We start from the raw sequence: 24,315 nt of genomic DNA on the forward strand, positions 1-24,315 counted from the left end.
GGGAATCTTCGTAACAGACTCACCTGATTTTTACTGACTTCAAACAAGCACCTCAGGATACACCTTCACAAGTGTTTCTATGGTAGAGATTTCCTTTACTGTGGTAATAAATGACCACGACTATGTGCTGCAACGGCTCAGATGTTCAAGAGATGAGTAAAATTTTTATATCATGACTTTTAAAAATGGGATGTGGCGTGTCCCGTACATAACCAAAATGTTCTCCTTTTTTCACCAGTGTATTTTCATGATTAATTGGTGAGCAAATTAATTGAAATCCCAAGTGTGCCTTTATGACTGTTCTAAAATTTGAAGAAACAAATGAATTAAAAAATGTTTGTTACCCTGAAAAATCTGTGAAGTTCAAAAAGGCATGGATGTCCCGTACATAACCAGATTTCAGAAATATTGACCATTTTAAAGTGAAAATATCTAATGTTAAAATTGGGATAAGCACTGTGGTTTTTTGGTCACTTACTGGTTATACCACCAAGTTGTAGGTTTGGTAGTATTTTGTTGATATCTGTGAAGCGCGGTTGTTTAAACTCAAAGACAAGTTAATAACAAAAGGCCCAAGGGCCTGGCGCTCAGCTGGATGACATAATAACACAGGACTGAGGGTGTAAAGTAGTAAATATCGGCTTTTTACTACTGTTTCAAGGTCAAGAGAACACGTTATACCACTAAAATTTCCAATGCAGAACTAATCATCCATGGTATGTAAATATTACAGGAGGCAACAGAAAATATCCCTAGTTCAGTATGTTGTATCGGTAGCTTTACAGACAAGAAGTGTCAGAGAGGACTTCTCCATGGACAACTGTAGTATGTCCAGGCTGGGTTGTACAGCACAATGATACAAAATGCTGTCTGTAATTGAGAGGTATCCTGATTTAACAGAGGTCGAAATAAATAGAAATGACCAGTTTAGGACTAACACCACTGTCTTTTTTTTTAATAAGGTAGAAATTACAGGAGTCAACAAAATTAGTTTTATTGACAGAAATTGACCTGTCCTGCAGGTGATTGGAAGGGTCGTTTTTCATGACACTGTGCTCTACTGCGTATCCCTGGTGAGTCGATCGGGAACCCATCTATTTTTTATTTAGACCAGCGATGACGTCATTTCTAGTGATCCCTACGTTGTCCAATGAGCGCTTTTTAAAGTGTGCCATTTGGCATGCATTAGCATGCAATGTATTTTATCAGCGCTGCCAATTGCCGAACAGAATGCCGTAGCTCCGTCAATTTTGAATCAATTTTTATGGGAGTAACATTATGTGTTGCTTGGAATGTCTACTTTTTACTCATGTAAGAATCGTAGTACTAAAAACTAAAATGTAAACAGAATCATGCCGATTCACTGCACATACTGCGGGAATTCTCCACTTCAAAATAATTCACGAACAGAGCGTGCCCTTCTAATATCGTTTTCAAAGAATTGTGGCCAAATTTTCAATAACTAATTTCTGAAAGTAGTCCCTAAAGACCTTATGACTACCCACTGAAAGGAACTAGTGATAATATCGCCTACTTGACTTCTTTTTAGCAGAAAATTGGTTACCGTGTTGCAAAATCAATCTTCCATCTTTAGACTGGTCACTCTCACAGTGGGTATGCTGAAATATAGCCTGGTTCCTTGGCCAATTCCATGCGCAGAATACAACTGCGCAACTATACGTCATAGCCCGGGCTTTTGAATTGTCAAAAATTCAGTTAAATGTGCCTGTAGTGCCTGTAAACTAATTCCATTACAAGTAAAAATGAAAAGTTATAAAAAATATTCAGCCAGATGTGAAAACAATATTTCCTCTGTGGACCGAGGTATAAAGGAATGAAGTTTAAACTTCCCGATGACCTCATTCGCTTAATGTAGGTCGGATCGCGCTGATTTTTGGTTTCTGAGTTCATCTTGGGTTACGCCTAACGTATCAGCGTCAACAAAGTGCCTAGGCCTTGCGGTTACAAAATGCCCAAAAGTGACACGGAAGGAAGGACATACACCATTCCCTTAGTAATATTACCAGCTTTGCTGACTTTGTCAGCTGTGCTAACAAGTAGTTTTTACTGGTATTTTACCATGTCCCGTACATAACCCCTATAAGATTCTGCACATTTGCTGTTTAGACGAAGATGTTTTGCTTTTCTGATAAATTATATAAGACAGAGAAAAAATATTAAAAATATCCACGCCAGTGATATTCATTGGACATGTACCAGGCATAATATGAATGCACTGTCCTGTACAAAACTTGGATGTGACGAAAGTTAGGTACGGGACACATTAACTATTCTACGCCAACCCCTTATCACGAGCCTTGATGTTCCAAGTGAGTCTGTACATTCTGAACATGAGCCAGTGTCCCAGCAGCCAAAGGTGCACCACTGTGGCATTCGCTGTTGTTTGTCACACAACCAGTGACACTAAACATCTCTAAAATGCCTCCTATGTTATTGCAGCACAGAATTTTTCTACCTTGGTATTATCACCAGAATTGTCTTTGAACAAGAACATGGGATTTTGTAGCAAAGTGTAGCTCAATGATTTGGACCCCCTCCTGGCCACGAAACTGGTTTCCATGATCCATCTTGCCACCAGATAAAGTTACAACACTCGAGACACATCCATTAAAAGAAAAACTGTATATTTCCATGGAAGAATATGAAAGTGCACATTTGTTTTCTGGTCGACCACCCTTTTGTTGTGTAGTATTTTCTAAACGTCTCTAGGCGCGAGTTGACATGCTGCTGGATATTTAGTTTACTATGGTTATGCTACTGGTACTTGTACTTGTATGTATCAATTTGTATTTGACATGGAATTTTCTTGAAAATTCGTGATAATTGTACATTACATGTATGGTTCTCATAATTGGGTAAATTAGGTAATAGGGGAAAAAAATGAACATACAAAATAATGTACATAAGTGTATTTCATCTGTTCCTTGTGAATGCTATAATTATTTCTACCTTCAGTCGACCCAAATGGACTGGCCAAAACCATATGCCTTCATATAGCAGGCGCTAACATTTTATTAGTTTGGACCTCCTCATTCCCTCATTGTGTGAAGGTATGAAGGGAACTAGGCTAAAAACCCTTGCTGTAGGAGAAAGGGCAAACAAAATGCAAGTGGCATCTTGATAACCCTCAAGTTCTAGAATTACTGACCCTTGACCAAACCACTAAGGCCTGGTTGAGTGCAAAATGGAGAAAGATGAAGAAGCCTTCTCAGTACAGTGCTTTTGGCAAAACCTTTAGCCCTGAGAGAGGAGAATTTGGAATTCTCGCAGGCGATTCCTCCTTTTCTCGGATAATATCTGCTTTTTCAAAGTGAATTCTCCTCTGGAATGACCATTTCGTGATAAATGTGGTATACATGGAAATTGCCACATCAGGTTTTCCCGAAAGTGCATCAATCACTTTTCAATAGATGACCTGTTGCGGTATAGCCAGGGGAGGTGAGATGGCACCTGTCACCCCTGAAGCAAGACAGCACCAGTCACAACCTGGCATGGGGTACAGCCAGGGGAGGCGAGATGGCACCTGTTACGGGTACAGCCATGGGAGGAAAAGTGGCACCTGCCACAACCTGACACGGGGAACAGCAAGATGGCACCTGTCACAACTTACGAGATGGTACCAGTCACCGCCTCTAGCATACATGTTGGATACAGCCAGGGGCGGCAAGATAGCACCAGTCACAACCTGGCACGGAGTACAACCAGGGGGCGAGATGTCACCTGTCACATCAAGTTTCAACTAGAAATATGAAATTTGCTTGGCAGCAAATTTGATGGTCCCCAAAATATGGAGTGAGGTCGTAGTTGTGGTGCGAGTATGAAGGATTGGGATTGAAGACATTGTGATTTCACTTTGGAGAGCTTCTCCCAAGTGTTAAGGCCACTGGACCAGTAAGGTTTTCAGGAAGCCTTAGGAAGTCTCAGTGGTCCTTGTTTTTAGTAGAGCTGAAAGTAAGAAACAGCTATCAGTCTGCATGTCTGTTCCGTCTTGCAGCAGGGCGTTTTGGCTAAGAGTTTTACTGATATTTTTTGCATAAATATTCTCATATTTTTTGCTGCTTGTCATCAGGTGATATTGATATGTATTAAAATAATACTACTTGTCCAGAGACCAGAAGCTAAATAACTGTTAAGTAGAAGAATTTGAATGTGCAAGATGAGTAGGCCAGTCTAAAGCTGGGGACAGAAAGGGTCAGGTTGCGAAAGCTGTCCGTGTCTGAAGTGTGAGGGTTGCCCTTTGCATTATTTCAGGACTGAGTCGGGTATGGATTTATTGAAATAATGGAAATATCTGTACATGTACATGTACTTAAAATCCGAAAACAGCACAAGACAAGTGTACATTTATTTGAGGTTTTATTATCAAAATCTGGATAAAAAAATAAATGACATCTTTCATGAAACTTTACACGATGTCAACAATTAGAAAGCTGAACAAAATTAGAATTGCAACAGCAGTCATATCTCAGACTATAAAATCTTTTTTTAAAAAATATAACTGGGCCCATAGTCCACTAGAAGCAAAGGATTACAGATTAACAGACTTCTAAGTTCTGTATGAACACGAACCCAGAGGTCACCCACTTTAGGGTTAAATGAAATGGCCAGGGCCATTGTGCTCACCTCATGTGGAGGAAAGATGGATAAAGAGCATGGTATTGTGTCATGTAGTGTTAGGTTTGATGTAGGTCCAAGCAATTACAATTTCCCCAAAATGGCCAATTTACAGTACATTCGACCTCTGTGACCTTGAAAAGTAGGTCAAATCAAAGAAGACCCGGGTGACACATTGAATGGTTGTTAGAATTAGATGTACCTATGATATAAAATTGGTGCCAATCGGGCAAGTCATTGCTAGGAATAATGGCATTTTGAAGAATTTGGCCCCCTCCCTGGAGGCCAAACGGCAAATCAGATTGCACCAAACTTCGGTACCTAAGATCACCTGACCAAGGGGTACATGTGTACTTAATTTGTGATCAATAGTCATTGCTGTTAAGAAACGTGCCATAGTTACGGCCTGACGGCGAATTTACGCCATTTGACCTCTGTGACCTTGACAAGAAGGTCAAATTACAAACCTATGTGACATATACTGTATGGTGGTTAGATGTACCCATGATATCAAATTGGTGGCAATCGGGCAAGAAGTTAAGGAATAATCGCATTTTTAAGGTTTTTGGATTTTGCCCCCTGGTGGTCAAGTGGTGAATCATATTGGACCAAACTTCAGTCCCTGAGATCACCGGACTAAGGGGTAAATGTGTACCAAATTTGGTATCAATAGTCATTGTAGTTTAGAAACGTGCCATCGTTACATCCTAACGGCCAATTTACACCATTTGACCTCTGTGACCTTGAAAAGGAGGTCAAATCAAAAACCCGGAGGATATATGATGCACCTTTGCTAGAAGTACCTACCATATTTTTTTCAAAATTTCCCGACTACTATTAAGGGAGATATTGCATATTTTCACTTTTAACGTTTGGCCCCCTGGTGACCAAACCATGAAACGAATCGGACCGAAACTTAGTCTCCAAGGTGTCATTACATAAGGGTACATGTGTACCAAGTTTCAACTCAATAGCTCTAACAGTTACGAAACGTGCCCTGCTAACGGACGACGGACGACGACAGACGACGACGACGGACGCCACGGTATGGGATAAGCTCACCTCTGCTAAGAGGTGAGTTAAAAAACTGAAATCCGAAGATTCTGCAAATCTCTGATGTGTTCATAATATTTTGCTAAGTCTGTCAGGGACAATTCTTGTTACTATATGTGAACCGTCACAGCAAAATCAGGCGCATGTCGCTCTGAGCTTGGCAGGTTGAGACGGACTGTTTGTTCATTTCTCTATTGTCTGCCTTTTGTGAAATACGAGCACACCTATTTCTTCCATTATCTCCTGGTGTCATTTAGGATCATCTTCTGTGCGACATGCGCCTGGTTTTGCTGTGACGGGTCACATATTGCCTATACAGTGCAAAGTGCCACTTGTTCTAAGTGAACACGTCAATACGACCTAATTCAGCGTAGAATTATAAAAGGTTGTAGGTCCAAATCAATATAACAAGTGCACTGCAACACAGAGAATGACTACATACTCGAATTCCCTTTCTGGAGCAAGTCTGTAAAAAGTAACTGCTCCTGTTACTCTATTGCCTAAACAAAGGTTTACATGCAAATTGCCTATTGTATGAATTGAACCTGCCAAAAAATAAAGGCCAATTTGGCCTAGAATTCGAAGAAGTTGTAGCTCAAAATCAATACAACAATTACTCTACAACACGGACAAAGTCTAAAAGCTCAAATTACCCATTCTGGAGTTATGCAAGCTGCCACATGAACCATGTCAACAACATGCCAAGAAATTGTGGAGAAAGGCCTTTTCGGCCTAGAACTACTTAAGTTGTATCTCGCAATCAATTCAACAAGCACTCAGCAACAGAAACAAAATTCAAATTATCCATCATTTGGAGTTACACTGTCAAAAGCAAGACCTCTAGTTACACTAAATTGCTTAAACAAAGGTATAAATGCAAGCTGCCACATGTACTATGTCAACATGCCAAGAAATTGTGGAGAACGGCCTTTTTGGCCTAGAACTACTTAAGTTGTATCTCGAAATCAATATAACAAACACTCAGCAACACAGACAAGTATAAAAACTCAATTTACCCTTTCTGGAGTTAGCAGAAACAACTCTTGTTACATTGGCTGCCCCTTATCTGTGAAATCGACTCCCCAAAGCAATTACATCTGCTGAGACCCTCATCCAATTCAAATCCCTTCTTAAAACACACTTGTTCAATCTTCACTTCAAAAAATAGAGGAGGTAGCGCTTTGAGCAGGGTGACCTGGAAAGGCGCTTTACAAATTCTATATTTATTTATTTATTTTATATTTATTATCCCTTATACAAAGGTAAGCAAATTGCCACATGTAGGCCTACCATTATATCAACATGTTAAGAAATTTAGGAAAAAGACATATTTGGCCTAGAATTACCAGTATACCAAGTGCCCTTTAAGATATAGAAAGTCTATAATGAATGGACTAAATAACTGGTGTGATAACTTGGATGTGATGGTCAGCGTGTGTTATTTCCAGATGGATAGGAAGTAGGGTAATCATTGCATCTTCTATGTCATCTATGTCATCCTCCGCCTGCAACACTGTCTGCACTAGGACATCTTTGGAGACTCTGTATTCCTCCATATCGTTTGCCACTAAAACCACTGTATCGGTGTTATCTGTGCTGATGGCGATGAATTCAATTTCTTCAGTTTTGGCTGGTTTCTCTATTTTCTGGAAGAAAGACAGTTAGAAGTTATTTGGTTAAACTGGATTGAGTTGAAATGCAGTGAACATTCTGGATTGGCTTCATGTCATGCCAACTCATCCTGGGGATGATTCAGGCAAGAATCATTCTGAATACAATATTTAAGAAAGACAATGGGTTGGTTGTAATGATGGAATTATTCAGGTCATTGGTACTGAAGTTCATGGCCAAGCTTTGTAGAATAAGATCAGCTTTTTTGAGCGAGATTGCTTGTTACCAGTATTTTGATTCTGCCACGGATCTTGTGCTTTGTATAGTGGATGGATTGTGGGATGAAGCTGCATGAGAGTTCTTACCGTTATGATTGTACTCTCTGTTGTACCGAGGCCAGGTTCACTGCCATATGATGATTCAGGCTTGTAGACATTGGTTATCTTCACGAAGTCTCCTGTCTTTATGGGTGATTTTGCTGCCTCCTTCCAAAGGGTAACTTTGACATGGTCTGTGTCATCAGAAACTGTGATATCCTTCACTGTAGCAGGTTGGTTTTTTTTGCGGATGATTACTGTGCGGGGTTCATTTTCCTGTAATGGCAAAATGATATGTGAACATGCTACCACAGTGAAATGGTGTGAACAGCATTCCTTGACTAATACTTTTGTGAAGTCAAGTCTTTCATGTTTTTCGGCTTGGGACTTTTTAGGCAGTATGTTATAGGCGCACCTGGCCCATTTTTGAAAAAGTAGGAGCCGTGATTGCTAGACACAGACAAATGGTAGAAGTAAAGATGTGGTAACCTCAGAACAGCTGAAGATTGTTTGCTTTTTAATTGCCAATGAGATGGCATTGCAGAGGTTTTGCGTGAGGTTTGGCTTGGCTTCTGTGGAGTGTAAAGGGTTGAGGGGGTGAATTTGAGAAAGGCAAGACTTACCTGAGTGATAGTGCCACTGATAGACATTCAGGATTTTTTTCGGGGATGCTTTTGCTTTTGAAATGGATTGAACGGGTGCCTCTGTTGGAGTGATCAGTTCTTCCGCTGCTTTCTGAATGTCTTTAGGAATTTCTAGGTTTGCAGTTTTGTACACTGAGGTTTGAGTGTTTGTGGTGAGGTAGGTCATCTTGGAAAGTGCATTTTTAATCATAACTGTTGAGTTGATGGTCAGCTTGTTGAGGAGACTTGTATCACAAACTGAGAGACGACATGGTGTTGAACGATCCGCGATGGCAACGTACCACATTTCGACTAAATGGTTACGGTCGTTTGTGAAAGTCCTTTTTTCCGATATCTTGAGGATCTTGACTGTGATTGGGCTTGTGACCAATCCGTTTATTTTAAGTGCTTTACTGAGCATTGTCTGAAATGATAAAAAGGAGGGAAATTTAATTGAAAGTTTAATTGAACAACTTTTAGTGTGGTGTTGTTGCTGGCTGACTGACACATGTCGTTGTTGCTGACTGACTGATACATGTCCTGAAATGTGAATTGTTGTAGTGTGAGAAGTGTCATTGATCATCTCACAAGGATAGAGATTTTGGTGCAGTTAAGACTTGTTAGGCTATAGAAAGTTGTTGTGTCACACTGAAATGCAAATAAAATAGAAGCAGATCTGCAAGAGAATTTGTGTTTACAGTATACAATAGACAGGGTCATGATAGTTGTAGTAGGTGGAGAGAACTCCGGAGTCTAATGGATGAGTGGTAGCTGACGATCTGACATAAATATGATCAATAAGTGTTCCGTCTATTGTAGTTGAATTTGTAATGAGTTGTTCAAATCCTTTTGACAAGAGGAGGGAGTTGATTGGTGTGTTGTGTTTGAGAAAGTCCTCATTGAAGTATCCTGTGATTAGGAGATGATCAACTGGGATGGTTGCAGCAGCTGAAAGAGCTTTCTCCAAGACATCACAGAATGGCAAGGTGTGATATGATGGTGGTCTGTACACCACAATGACAAGGATAGAAGTGTAGTTGGATTTAAGTTGAATAGCAACATATTCTAGATTTGTGATGCCAAGTTGGACCTGTTGAGAGTGGCAATTTTGTCTTACATAGACAGCTACACCACCTTGTTGCTTTTGGAAGAATCGTGATTCTGGAGTGTATGATGCTGATCTGTTACTACTGTAAAGAAGAAATCCTGGCAACTGAAGTTGGCTTGTGTGGTCATTTGTAAGCCATGTTTCAGACAGACACAGTACATTGCTGGTATAGTTTGCTGAGATTGTCAGCATGAACTTCCTTTTTGGTGGAATAAACATGAAGTGCTTCTGAAGGATAATCAGGGTCGGAAGGTGTGCAATTAATGACACGTGACTTGAGAAGGATTTCATCTGCTTCATGAAGTGGTGTTGTCTTTTCCCTGGTTCTTATGCGATTGAGCAGATGGGCAAAGTGGGCCTCATCACGTTGTCTCATGGTCGCAGTGAGTTCAATCAGTCTGAATTCAGATGTCCAGAGGTTGCATGTGTCGGCTTTGTTAATGGTGACCAGGCGTTCTGCTCTGACAGGTGGAAGCTGAAAGAAATCGCCAAATGCAAGTACTGCAAGACCTCCAAATAGTTCAGTTTTGTTGCCAGTGATTTGCTTCAGTCTCGAATCAACATAGTACAACATCTTCCAGTCAACCATTGAAATTTCATCAATGATTATCACCTGTAGATTGTACAGAGATGCTCTCAGGGTGTTCATTGTAGTTTCTCCTAGACCTTTCACAGGTATGGGACATTTGTTTGGAATGGAGAGTGCACTATTCAGAGTTTTTCTATTGATGTTGTGGGCAGCTAAACCAGTTGATGCAGTTAGAAGCACGGTTGTCTGCAACATACTGAAGTAGCTTGTTTGCTTCATAATAAATTGCTTTGATCAGATGACTTTTTCCAACTCCTGCTGAACCAGACACAAATATTCTCAAGGCTTCAGGATTTGCACCTTGTTTTTTAAGCAGACACCATTGTCTGACAGCGTTGAAGACTGTAGTTTGCTTCTCATTGAGGGATTGTAGTATGCCTTTCATCTGCTGTGGTGTCTCATGTTGTGCAGAAGTTTCTATACCAATTGCACCAAGGGTACCAGTTTCAGGTGCCGCATTAGAAAGTTCTTGTATATTCTCATTTTCTAGGACCTCATCCAGAGATGCTTCATCATTTTCAGCGTTGGTTTCAATACGTTCATTTTCAGTTGATGGTGGAATCTGTGCCCATACATCCTCAAGCACTCGATTTTCCTGAAGCTGGTCCATTGCTAGCTCTATTGATGCTGCTGCCAACTCAAACTGTCGTCTGTTTGTTTCAACAATGGTCATGACTCTTTCTGGCACATTAGATCCAGGTAGTTTGACTGCAGCTTTCTCATTAGTTAGAGAGCCAGCTCAGTTTCAATTACACTATTGAGAACGAAAGGTTTGATGTTCTTATTACATTGAGAGTGTTTGGTGATGGTATAAAAACGATTTCTTGCATGTCACATTCCTGGTCTGAAGGTTGTGTAAACCCTTTAATACCCCCCAAAAAGCATGTTCAATTACACTTTGGAGAACAAAACCTGAAATGTCTTTTTAAACATCTACTTTGACCACTGAATGATAAAATGTCACACAAGAAAAAAAAATCACGGGCGATGGGTACCCAAGAAGGCCCTCAATAAGGGCCCAAAAGGGTATCAATTACACTTTTGAGAACAAGTCTGCAACTCACACAAATTATTCCCACTTTATCACTGATTACAAAAATGTAACACAAGAAAATAAATGTACTGGCAGTTTTAGACAAGAAGGGTCCTTAAGGGACAAAAAGGGTCACAATTACAGTTTTAAGAACACATCTGAAATTTACACCAATGAATCCCATGATAACACTGATGATAAATATGTAACCCAAGAAAAGATAAACCTTGGCATTTTTTATCAAGAAGGACCGCGGTAAGGGTAAAAAAAGGGTATCAATTACACTTGGAGGAACAACGCTGAAATTCAGAATAATGAATCACACGTGTCCCCTGATCATAAAAATCTAGCACGTCTCCGTCGTACTCACACATTTACGCAACATTGCAAATTCGACGGTGTCATAACATAACTGGCATTTAAGTTGTTGAAAGGCGATTTTTTTTTTGCCTACCCATGAGACATGTCTTCTCTAGTTGCACTCAAGCAATACATACCTTATAGTGAATGACTTCTGTAAATCAGGCCGCTAGCAGCAAACTCTGAACAGGCAATGGTTGAACGAATGATGGAGAGACTTGAAAAAAAAGTCAAGTCAATGAGCAAGAGCCAAGAGGAAATTAATGAAATGGAAGTATCAGCAGATTTCAAAGAGGAAGCACCAAGGCAGCATATAATGCATGACGAGGGCTAGCAGAGTCAGACAACCAGGTTGAGTGCATGAAGGTGTTTGTCCCCAGATGACAATGTGGTTGAGGACAACGCTGACATCACATCCAATCTAGTGTAGGGGTTGAAGTGCACTTGTTTTGTGAAATTTACTTAAGCATTATGTAGTAGTGTTCCGTCTATTCTGTTAGTCGGATGATTTACGGTCTGGGATTCATGTTCATTTAACTGCGGCACGTGTAGCTTTGTATCATCAATCAATCAATCAATCACCTCCCTTTTGATACATATAATACATACCTTATAATATTGAATGACTTCTATGAATCAGGCCGGTGGCAGCAAACTCTGAACAGGCAATGGTTGAATGAATGATGAAGAGACTGGAAAAAAATGAAATCTATCAATAACAGGAAATCAATGAGCAAGCCTGGCCCAAGTCTATTTTGTGAGTATGCCCTCCCACATATCACCCATAGGCCTACTTGCAAAACACATTGCTTGAACAAGTTTGTATTTCTTTACTTTTTTGACATGGTATTAACTTACGTTGCCTGTGCAAAGGGGCGTTTCAAAATGGCAGAATTCATTTTCGCAAATTGTCTATTCTGTTGTCGGATGATCTATTTCCGGACAAACTCGCACCGCTTCTTTTCTCAAAATGACACGCTCAATAAACGTTCAAACACCACCACAACTATTTCAGATGGATCACCGATAATCATTTAAGACTAACCAGGCTATTTATAGCACTCTTCATTTCCACATTTTATGACATGGTCGCGTCGCGTAGCCTACTTCTATCAAAACACACACTGTCACTGACAGCTCACCGGCGGCATGACCGGATCGGAGCACTGCTACCATGCTTCGTGTCCAAAAATGGCAGCTATACAGGCACGCACGTGGCCTTCGGCAACTCGAGCCTCGGGCGACAAGAATAAGTACTTCCATACACTGAGTTCGATGTTACATTAATGACTGTTCCCAACCCTTCACCGAGGACTCATAAACCATACGGATAGCTTCTCATTTTCGGAGGAATTCAATCTCAACTTACCTATCGCGCACTCTTCGTCTTTCACTTCAAGTAAAAATTTGCATATCGCTAGATGTGAGCATGCGCGCAGTCGACCATGAATCGGAACTGGGCCGCAAAGTGACGTCACGTGAGCCGAGTTCCCTGTGCTGGATACCTGGTGCAATGAGAATACTCGGGTCGGGCGCATCCAGTTCGAGTTATAGGAGTACATGACGTCATCAAGATGGGGCGGAGCTTCAATGACTGACAAGACAGAGTTGCTGCTTGGGAGACTTTGACGCAAAAACTGGAACAAAAAACCCTTCAAAATCATCAAAATGAGTTGAATTTTTATAATCGCTTTGTGTCTTTCTATGCATCGAATATACAACAATCGACTACTGGTAAAGAATTTTTAGTTTATTTAGCAGTTTGGCTGGACTACCTCCATTTATAGAGCTGTGGAAAAAGAAAACAGAAGAAAACAGAAACATGCCCTAGTATCTAGTGATCTCAATATGTTCCCGACCTGGAGTGGTGGGGACCATAATAATGTCAGAAATGGAGGGAGACGAAGCCCAATACAGACAATAAAATGAGATCAGAACAGTTTAAAAGACAAATTCAAAGACTTTTTTTTCATATTTTCATAGTGTTTTGATCACAATAAACAAGTTTCAAAAGTCAATATAGTCCAGTCAATGGGCTGGCCAGACCCGACAAACACTGGGCGCTGACTTTGTTCCTAAATTTCGGCACTGGGGCGAGTTTGGCCATTTTGATGCATTTAGATTGCGAATCGGGTGATCCTATAATTCACACCCGAAGCCGTGTCGGCCTGATGACGTCAGATACCACCTAACGGCCAAATCTGATACTAAAATACTGGGACACGGTTCGTTTCAAAATCAAATTTTAGGGATATTTACGCTGAAACTTGACCTAGGTTGACGGTCATTTCTCAGCTATGCCATGCGGGAATAGGCTGATCACAGTCTCATTTTGAAGATGAGAGCCTAATCAAACGAAATACAACACAGTTTTCTGATAAAATGGTTTATTTCATAGCGAAACCTAATGATTAATATCATGAATTTTTTGTTGTACATTTCGGGAGTAGTGGATATCTGCTCAAACCAAAGTCGGTATGACATGTAATGTTGTTTGGTATACCAACCATAAAAATTTCATCGAAAAAACAAGTCACTAAGTAGCAAGATATTGCACTTTTTACCTTTTTTAGTTTTGGCCCCCTGGTGGCCAAGTTAAGAATCAGATCAGACCGAAATTCGATGTAAGAGGTTATATGACGTAGGGACTCATTTGTACTAAATTTCAAGTTCATAGCTTCAGCGGTTCAAGAAACGAGCCATAGTTACACTCAAATGGCTAATTTACGCCATTTGACCTATGTGACCTTGAAAATTACGTCAAATCAAAAACCTGTAGATATGTAATATATCCTTGCTAGTAGAACCTACCATAAAAATTTTATCGAAAACGAGTCACTCATAAGAGAGATATCACACTTTTTAGGTTTCTACTTCTGGCCCCCTGGTGGCCAAGTAAAGTATTAGATCGGACCGAAATTCAGGGTCAGAGGTCACCAGACCTGAGGGGTCCTGTTTACAAAGTTTCAAGTTCATAGCCCTAGCGGTTAAGAAACATATCACTGTTTTGGAAACGGGATACAGACGACGACAACGGACGCTGCGGTGTTGCATAGACTCCCCTACAGTGAGCCAAAAACAATACGTACTTCTGGTACTAGCTGAAGGAAGACATGTGTACCTACACTCAAACGGTCAATTTACGCCATTTAAACCCATTAACAAAATTATCAAAAACCCGTATGATATGTGATGTATCCTTTCTAGGAAAACCTACCATATATATTTTATCGAAAACATGTCACTCTCATAGCGATATCACACTTTTTAGGTTTCCAGTGTTGGCCCCCGGGTGACCAAGTCAAGAATCAGATCAGCCCGAAATTCAGTGTTAGAGGTCAACTGACCTGGCTGGTCCCCGAGTACAAAGTTTCAAGTCTATAGCCCAAGGTGTTGAGAATCGTGCCACTGTTTTTGAAACAGGATATAGACGACGAAGACGACGGCCGGCAAGAAAGACGGATGGACAAGATGTGACGACATAGGCTCACCAAGGTGAGCTAAAAATGGTGTTTACCCACAATGCATCTTTAAGTGAACAGAAAGTTTAACAAAGATGAACATTTCCCTCCAAAATCCACCCAGATGACAACAAAATGCATACCTGTGAAATAACAGAAAAATCTTCTCCATCTTCTTCAATGTCAAAGATGCAGAACTGCCCATCTTGGCCACATTTGTCAGAAACCACACTTGCAGAAGCAGCACCAGCTATTAAGTTGTCACCATCGTCTTTTTCCAATACTTTGATATCTCTTTTCTGTGCGGTCAGTTTGTATCGAGTTGATTTTGCAACCATTCGTTGCTCAAGCCTCACTTTAGCTGGAATGTTGACCTGGTGGTGCTTGTATTCCTTCTCGAGTTTGTTCTTCCTGACAGCACCAACAATAACTCGTTCTACTGACACAGTCTAAAAAGAATGAAAATGTATAGATGGTTATAATCAGTTTTGAAATAAAATATAAGGGGAGTGCAGTGGCACAGTGGAAGAGCGTCTCATTCTAAGAAGCTATTGAGTTCGAGGCCAGGCCACTTCTACTGAGAATTATCAACTGCCTTTAAGTGTAATATCACACAACATAGATTTCTAGAAACGTTTTTGGATTAGGCCAGGTGTCGAATGGAAAAAACTGTCACAGGCTGCCATCTCATTTTTTGGCATTCCGCCCCATAACTTGAGAACCAAATTGAGTGACAGACCTGAAAGTTCTGTGGTGTAATGACCTAGTGCAGGCTCACTCTCAACAGTTTTGCCGAAAGTGTGACGTCAGGATACTCGCTCAATAAATGACACCCATGTCAAAATGCGTGTTGAAGGCGCTTTTCAAAGAACGACCAAATGGTGCTGTACACCACTGGAAAGGCCGTGACCTCCTCTTTCTATATAAACTCATCTCATTTATTTAGTAAATACAAGTAAATAATTAGCGCAGGATTGGCACCTAGCACTTGAGGCCAACCCAAACTAAAATTTTCAAACCAGGCCCCGAATCACTAAAAACCGTGATTTTTGAATAGGTAAATCCCAAAATACCGGCTTTCATGTGAAGCACCATAGCACCAATAGCCAATTCACACCATTTGAGTTGACCTCTATGACCTTAAAAATTATCCCGTTTGATGTTTCCTTGCTTGGAGTACCTACCATAAAAATATCATCAAAACAAGTCACTAATAAGCGGGCCCTTTTTACCTTTTTTAGTTTTGGCCCCCTGGTGGCCAAATCGAGAATCAGACATAACCGAAATACAGTGAAAAACAGTTCTCGCCAGGCCGGTTCGTCCAAATTCCGATTTGAGGAAAATGGTTTTTTCAACATGGCGCGCTTGACCCTTGCGAAGGCAAGTAATACTCATATTAGTACATGCATTGTGTCCAGTATCGCCATGCATAGGCGGACTGTAAACACGGGCACTGCACTGCACTGCACTGTGCTGTGCATCTATGTTATGAGCATTTGACTGGCATTAAATTATACTAGCTGTCGCCGCCAGCTAATTATGTGTGTAACCATGCTTGTTTATACCACTTGCAGCTTGCCGCTAAGCTCCTCCCTCTTGCAGTCAATGAGACGACTTAATTACCATTCCTGATTTTAATCCCTTTCTCTGAACCAATCAGAGTAATTGCATTCATCCTGTACGTATTTGTAACCCGTATATGATATGTTTGTGGATAATAAAGCAGATTCAATTTAGTCTTAGAATAACCAAGTTGTTTAAGAGTTGTTTCTCACGAACCTGTTGCACAAATTGTTGTACAAGTTGTTGTACAAATTCATTCAGTTTTGTTTACCATAACAATACTTAACCGCATCCTTCTGTCAGGAATTACGCATTCCTGAACCAAGTCATTTCCTGAATCAAGTTATTAGTTCGACAAGTCGCTGCAGCTGCATGGAGCCAGGAAGTCTGAGGAAATCCTTGCGGATTAAGCTAAGCTTAATCGTCTAAGCACCTTCTTTCATCTCTTAACATCTGTTAATTCGTAATCTTGTTTACTTAGTCAATAGTTTGTAGAAATAAAGTCAGTTGTAAAAAAGATACGATAGAGTCAAGTTCACCATCAATTTGTAGTCAGCAACTCCCCAGTAGAAAACCCGAAGTGCTGAGTTTTCGACACCTTCAATGAATATTGCATATAAACTTGATCATTCATTCCAGGTTTAAAATGCTTCTTTGTTTACTCGCCATATATAATTTTGATACTACCCAGTAAATCACGCCAAGGCATCAACGACTCATCCCAGCTGCAACTGCCCTGCTCATAACCCGGCCCTGGGACCTCTAGTCACAGCATCAAAGGCGTATAGCTGAGTACCAGGGCCTGTTACCTCGGAATACCCATTCTCACTTAACACCTCTTGGTCTAGAGGAAGGGCGAAGGGCAACTAGCCTAATCTGCTGCTGACATCCCCTTAATCTTCCATTGCGTAATATGATTCCTAGGCCAAGGTATGCATGGTCTGTGTGTTAACAGAACAGATAAAGATAAAACAGCATGCTTCATGCTATACTGGACATCACATGATAGGCGGTATATCCACACCTGATGCATTGCAATTTTTTTAGCTTAAGTTGAAATTGGACGGATAGCTCTGACCTGGCTACAGGGAGTCTATGTCAGTAAGTAGGCCACGCAATAGCATACATTATATAGGCCGTAGGCATGTGTACTATTTTCAAGTTAGGTCAAGATAGAGGCAAGGCTGTAATATTGGTCAATTTTTACCGGCATCATCGATTCCTCTTCAACGATTGTTTACCAATTTTGGAGAAATTCCAAAACGCGGCCCATGAGTTAAGACGAATAAGGAACTGGCATTTTGAACCGGGAAATGGGCTTAGAAAGTGTTAGAGTGACTTGTAGCTAAATCGGGAGACAGCATTTGAATCGGGAAATAGAGTTATAAAGGGTTAAAAGGAGTTAAGGCGAATAAGGAACTGGCATTTTGAACTGGGAAATGGAGTCAGAATGGCTAAAAGTGACTTGTAGCTGAATTGGGAGCCAGTATTTGAATAGGGAAATGGACTTATAGAGGGTTAAAATGAGTTAAGACGAATAAGGAGCTGGCATTTTGAACCGGGAAATGGAGTCAAAAAGGGTTAAAGTGACTTGCAAATCAAGGACGATACCACGGTGACGTCACGGTTTTTCCAAGATGGCACTGCATATTGTAAACAAACTCGATCCATGGCATTTTGAACTGGGAAATGGAGTCAGAGAGGGTTAAAGTGACTTGCAAATGAATGAAATGGAGTCAGAAAGGGTTAACGTGACTTGCAGCTGAATCGGGAGCCAGCATTTCAATAGGGAAATGGACTTATAGAGGGTTGAAATGAGTTAAGACGAATAAGGAACTGGGCATTTTGAACTGGGAAATGGAGTCAGAAAGGGTTAAAGAGGCTTGCAAATGAATGAAATGGATTCAGAAAGGGTTAAAGTGACTTGTAGCTGAATCGGGAGCCAGTATTTGAATAGGGAAATGGATTTATATAGGGTTAAAATGAGTTAAAACGAATTAGGAGCTGGCATTTTGAACCGGGAAATGGAGTCAGAAAGGGTTAAAGTGACTTGCAAATGAATGAAATGGAGTCAGAAAGGGTTAAAGTGACTTGTAGCTGAATCGGGAGCCAGCATTTGAATCGGGAAATGGACTTATAGAGGGTTAAAATGAGTTAAGACGAATTGGGAGCTGGCATTTTGAACTGGGAAATGTGTCAGAAAGGGTTAAAGTCACTGATAGTTGAATTGGGAGCTCGGTAGGAAAGGGTTAAAACCACCAAGTTGAGTTATCGGACTGTGGAGGGTTAATATTTGAAAGAAATTTGAATTGGGAACTGGGAAATGCTTAGCCCATTTCCTAGTTCCTTATTCGTACCCATGTTTGGGTACGAATAAGGAACTGCGAACTGGGAACTGGGAACTGGGAGCCAACTTCACAGACCCGTTCAAATGGGCTATATCTTGATTAGATTGAATTGCAATGAAAATCTAATGCAATATCAAAGGAGCAATATTGAAGAGGCAAATTAAACCAACCATTTGTCCACAGACTCGGACCTAGCTGTGGCGTGCTGTATGTGCGCATAAAAAGTGTATCAATTGGTCCGATAGAGATGATGAGGCAATGTCAATATGCCTCGTTCCTCAGTCAGCAATATGCCCCTTTTTATACGGAGAAGAAGGAGAACTCAGATAGGCCTTCACATGTCGGCTTCCAAATGTCTCGGGCAAGGCACTTAGTCGAAAGGCAAGCTAGAAGTTCAGCATCGTGAGCAGCTCCTTGATAAGGCCATGCCAAGTTCAGAGTGCCTCTTCAGATACATCAAGTATTGAAAGCTGTGGTGAGCACATAAACAGACCATGGTCACCTTCATTTGAAAATTCCTTCATAATCAAGGGCTAGCTCTAACTAAAACAGCACCCATAAACAATAGACCATCAATTTGACCCCAGCTCCTAACTGCGGGAAAACCCAAGTCCAGCAACCAAAGTACCAAAAATACATTTTTGTTTACATTTGAACTGCACACATGCGTTTGTTTACAATTTCATTTCCCGCGAAATCGTGGATTGAAAATAACATTAACCTGGGTTCAGCAGGTCAGCAGGTATACCGGCTGTTCCAATCATCCCCCTACAGCCAGCTGTTCAAAAGGTAATGTTATTCACCCCAGAGGGAGTGCAGCAGGTCAGCAGGTATACCGGCTGTTCCAATCATCCCCCTACAGCCAGCTGTTCAAAAGGTAATGTTATTCACCCCAGAGGGAGTGCAGATAATTGATTAAGCCCCTGCATAATTTAACAGCAATGGCTTGGCTTCTGTAAGTGGTAAGGAGAATTGACAGTGTCCGATTAAAAATCCCTCATTACTGCTCCGCTGAAGTATATTTTTGAACAAAACCAAGACGTTGCATCAGGGTAAGGTGTCACCACAATTCATGCAAAATTTTAAGGCAATCCAACGCCTCTAAGTGTGACTTTATTCGTCCCCCTTCCAGTATTATTATATAGATGTTTACATGCATGCCATTTGTGAAAATCTGTAAACCCGTGTATGGTTTCTGATTTCTTCTTGTGGTATTTCTTAGTCGAGTCGGAGAGATAACTTTTGTGTGCGATTAATTGCACTTGACGCAAGGGCCCAACGCGCCGCGTAGCGGCAAAAAAGCGAAGCTGGCGAAACATTTATAACGGGTCACCGTCACTTATTATTGGACTTATAGCGCATTTACGGGGTTGCAACTATTTTGCTTTATAGTGTCACCAGGAAAGAAAAGCATGCGAACTAACGCCGATCTATTTGTATAAAGTGATAATTGGAAGGTATATAGTAGGAAATATCAATAAAATAATCATTCCATGTCGTCTTTTGAGGGCATTTTTGATTGTAAAAAATATATGTGTCAACACCGTAGTCTCTGCAATGATAATTTTATCAGAGCAGTCTCGCGCAAGTAGAAGTTCTTTACCTATTAGTTCTTCACTTATTAGTCTCAACGTCTGGCGCAAAGCCAGACGTTTTCCATTACGATTTCACTACGATGTTTGACAAGAAGGAGCAGTGCGCGAGATATGCTAATGAGCAGACTTCCCTCGCTTGAGTTTCTGAAGAATGTTCCATATCGCGCTAAGCTCATCTCTGCTGATTATGACTGGCGTGCAGCGGTAGGTATCTGCTCCCCAACTTCCACCCTAATACGGTACAATAAGTTACCATTTGATGGGAATGGGACAATGCCCTCACTGTGTATGGAGTCATAGGGATAAGAAGACATTATTCACTAGTGTTGGTACAAGTGATTTTGCCCAAAAAGCATGCGCATTCAAAAAACAAAATATGCAAGGTATCACGTACATGACCATGACGACGTGCAGAAAGTGCACTGGCCAGTGCATACCCTATGGCTATGTACTAGTAAACATGGTAAACATGAACAACATCATTATTCATCGGCAGTTCATTTTACTCCGAGCTTTTCCTGAAACATATAGCCATGATGATTAGGCCTACCATGTACCATGACCAATAACAGCACCAGATCATGTAGATGTCAACAAGTTCACATGAACCGTATAATCCCGCATGGCGCATGTGGGGCATGCGTCTAAACCAAAGCCCCAAAATCACTTGTTTTGTTCTATTTCACTTGTGTTTCCCCCGTCTCCCAGTCCATAATACATTTACAGTTTACAATCCCCGATCATGGCCCAACAAAAAGTCATCGGATGACTAAAGGAACACAACTGTTCAATGGATTTATAGTTGAATGCGATCAAACTACGTCTTTTCAATCGTGGATTGTAAATTTAACCCCATGGGCCTAGGGAAGGCCCTACAACAATACTTTCGACACAGTTATTATCTCCGCTGCCTCCACCATGTTACACACAGTGCTCACTGCTGATTCTAAAATGCGCCACCTAGTCAAAACAGGAGATATGTTCTTCTAGGAATAGATCTCTTTCCAATATTTCGTCATTCCACTATCGTCATCACCTCATCATACTTTCATTGACATTACAGGCACACATCCACAGAGCACTCTTCAAATCATCTACACAGTGGTTATCCAACTAGGATTATAAAGGTAATTTCTTAGCCCCCCACAGTGGGTTGCAGTCTTGATAAAGGGGCACTATTGCTAGCAGCTAGGTAGGCAAGATAAAGTTAGCCGAAGTAGCCGATAGGGGTCTCTCACCCCTCAAAGTCCGTCACAACTATTCAAGCTTGTACAAGGAATACATGCAGCGCTGACTCTAACATGACCCAATGGGAATGTCGCACAGTCATCTGTCAAAAACAAGACCTATGTTGTAGTATGATCTCTTGCCAATATTTAATAATTGCACTATCGTCATCACCTCATCATACTTCATTGACATTACAGGCACACATTGACATAGACCACTGTTGCAATCAACGACACAGTCGCTATCCAAGTAGCATTATAGAGGTAATTATCATTATCGTACCTCATTAGCATGTGAACCAATCGCGTCGCGTCCTTTGCGATCACGGCAAAGCCTCATGGAATAATGTCTTTCACCGTTGAATAATTTTTCATATTCCATGCCTACAACTTCAATTTCTTCATATTCCATGGCTAGAAGTTCAATACTAATATGATATCCAAGATAAAGTTACAAGAAGTAGTCAATAGGGGTCTCTCACCTCTCACTGTATGTTCACACTATTCACGCTTGTACGAGGAATACATTCAATGCTGAATCTAACAACACCCAGTGCCCTTACTCTGTATATTAGTCACTGGAAGATGGCCCATTTCACTCCTTGCTTCTACTTCACCTATAGTCTCATTGCAAACGCCTCAGGTCTATGATATCACATTCACTTTCAGCTGTCATGCAACGCAAGAACTGTGCTATCTGCCATCGCACATCAATGAAGAAGTGCAGCCGCCCACATTCCACCTCACGTCTGTCCGACCAGCTGCAATCCTCGAGGACGCCCCACTGTACCACGATTTCACTACGATGTTTGACAAGAAGGAGCAGTGCGCGAGATAGCCTAATGAGCAGACTTCCCTCGCTTGAGTTTCGGAAGAATGTTCCATATCGCGCTAAGCTGACCACTGCTGACCATGACAGGCGTGCATTGGACTGGTACAGGTTGGAACTGAACATTGAATATGCTGGTGGTGACGCTTTCTGATGAGAAGTTGGTCGTGACTGATGCAGTATCCTTGGACTTGTCCACAGCATCATTCAATCATTGCTCTCTGAGCTGCCTTGATTCTGTACTTACCCAAATACTAAGACCAAATGCCTGTTGACTGTGCTTTAAGAGAGACTGGCGCCATGCCTAGAGATATGACTGACCCCTATTGGCAAATTTGTATGACTTTATCTTGCCTACCTAGCTGCTGCCTATAGTCTCCCTTTAACTGGGGAACACTTCAAAGTCCATAAAATGCTATGTTCCACCATTTAATGTGTTCAGACCGCCATTTTCAAAATAATCAAGTCAGGACACTGCCTTCTAGTCTCATAATAAATTTTGCTTTCCTCAATAATAACATTTCTTCTTCTTCAATGCTTTCATCATTCCAAACTTCTCCTCCTCTGACTTTTACAGGGGTACAGTCATGGCAATCAAAACCCAAATACTGAGACCAAATGCCTGTTGACTGTGCTTTAAGAGAGACTGGCGCCATGCCTAGTCTCTCTTAAAGCACAGTCAACAGACACCAACCCCCTCAGACTCAGAAACCACAAACGCCCAACCCTTCCTGCTACCTTAATACTTCTGGATTGAGTACAGGTACGTAATTTGTACTTAACCTTGTTTGTGGCAGATATTGTTCTTGCGTAGACTCTGATATCATTGAGTTGCTTTGAAGTCTTCTGGCAATTTTGGTCTGTGCACAGATTTTGAATTGCACTTAGTAAATTTTTGAAGTTCGTGTGAATTATTTTTGAATATTTTGTCACATTTTTGTGTTGTGCTAGTGTATGATGGCTTTCAATTTAGAAGCCTTTGTGGAGGATCCTGATTGGGGGATGCTGGAAGACCAAAAAAAGGTCAATTTGATCAGTCTAGCTGATCATTTCGATATTTTGGTCGCAAAACGTGACAGGAAGCAGGTTGTTTTAGATACTTTGATATCTGCTCTTCTGGAGAAGAAAATTGTAAAAGATGTTGAAGTGTTTGGTGTGGCAAGTGGCAAAAAACCTATTGGCAGTGATGAACCGGTTGTTGACGTAATTAGATTGAAGGAGTTAGAGCTCGAACAACAGAGACTTGCATTTGAACAAAGAAAGTTAGAATTTGATCATCAGATCCGTTTGAAAGAGTTAGAGGTGAGAACGGCTACTGCTTTCCCCGGTATACATGTTGGTTCGGTAGGGCATGCATCTGGTTTTGATGCAAGCAAGCATATCCGGTTAGTCCCTCCTTTCAATGAAAAGGAAGTCGACAAATATTTTTTGCACTTTGAGAAGGTGGCCCACAGTTTAGCATGGCCTGAGGAGGTCTATACCTTGTTGCTACAGAGTGTTTTAAAGGGAAAAGCCCTGGAAACATATTCATCTTTGTCAGTCGGTCAGTCAGCTGATTATCAGGTGGTAAAACGGGAAATTTTAAAAGCATATGAGCTTGTTCCGGAAGCTTACCGTCAGAAATTTCGCCATCTTAGAAAAGCTGATGGTGTCACGTATGTTGAGTTTGCTAGGGAAAAGGAAGACTTGTTCAACAAGTGGTGTACTTCAGTCAGTGCCAAAGAGTATGGTTCTTTGAGAGACTTGATTTTAGTTGAGGAGTTCAAACGGTGTTTGCCTTCAGTAATCAAAATGTTCTTGGATGAACACAAAGCGAAGAATTTAGAGGAAGCAGCTACGCTAGCAGATGATTATTACCTTAGACACAAACATGTATTTGGTAAGAGGGGTGCTTACTCCTCATATTCGCATGCCAGGAAGTCATCAGTTAGTTCCAGTCAGCCTGCAGCTGCATCTTCACA

The 24,315-nt window shown here is 41.0% G+C and overlaps 2 protein-coding genes across 2 annotated transcripts in view; both read right to left on the bottom strand.

Annotated features, from left to right (window-relative positions):
* The window catches only part of LOC135496013 (probable RNA polymerase II nuclear localization protein SLC7A6OS), a 185,206-nt gene that overhangs the window by 141,645 nt on the left and 19,246 nt on the right, over positions 1–24,315 (bottom strand). Inside the window, exon 2 of the mRNA XM_064785117.1 lies at positions 14,934–15,239. Within this exon, the coding sequence (XP_064641187.1) occupies positions 14,934–15,239 (306 nt within the window). The remainder of the gene's footprint in view (positions 1–14,933; positions 15,240–24,315) is intronic.
* LOC135495771 (uncharacterized) lies at positions 5,273–8,358 on the bottom strand. Its single transcript, XM_064784683.1, has 3 exons — positions 8,240–8,358; positions 7,665–7,892; positions 5,273–7,334 (listed from the first exon to the last, which is right to left on the bottom strand). The coding sequence occupies exons 1-3, from the start codon at positions 8,264–8,266 to the stop codon at positions 7,083–7,085; spliced, it is 507 nt and encodes a 168-aa protein (XP_064640753.1). The 5' UTR covers positions 8,267–8,358; the 3' UTR covers positions 5,273–7,082.

Source organism: Lineus longissimus, chromosome 11 (assembly GCF_910592395.1).
Source record: "Lineus longissimus chromosome 11, tnLinLong1.2, whole genome shotgun sequence".
In the NCBI taxonomy this organism is placed as follows: domain Eukaryota; kingdom Metazoa; phylum Nemertea; class Pilidiophora; order Heteronemertea; family Lineidae; genus Lineus; species Lineus longissimus.

Coding starts and splice junctions, on each gene's coding strand:
- LOC135495771 (XM_064784683.1), bottom strand. CDS start 8,266: ATGTCTATCAGTGGCACTATCACTCAG. Junction 7,893..8,239: donor TCAGTGGCACTATCACTCAG/GTAAGTCTTGCC, acceptor TTGCCATTACAG/GAAAATGAACCCCGCACAGT. Junction 7,335..7,664: donor CAGAGAGTACAATCATAACG/GTAAGAACTCTC, acceptor TCTTTCTTCCAG/AAAATAGAGAAACCAGCCAA.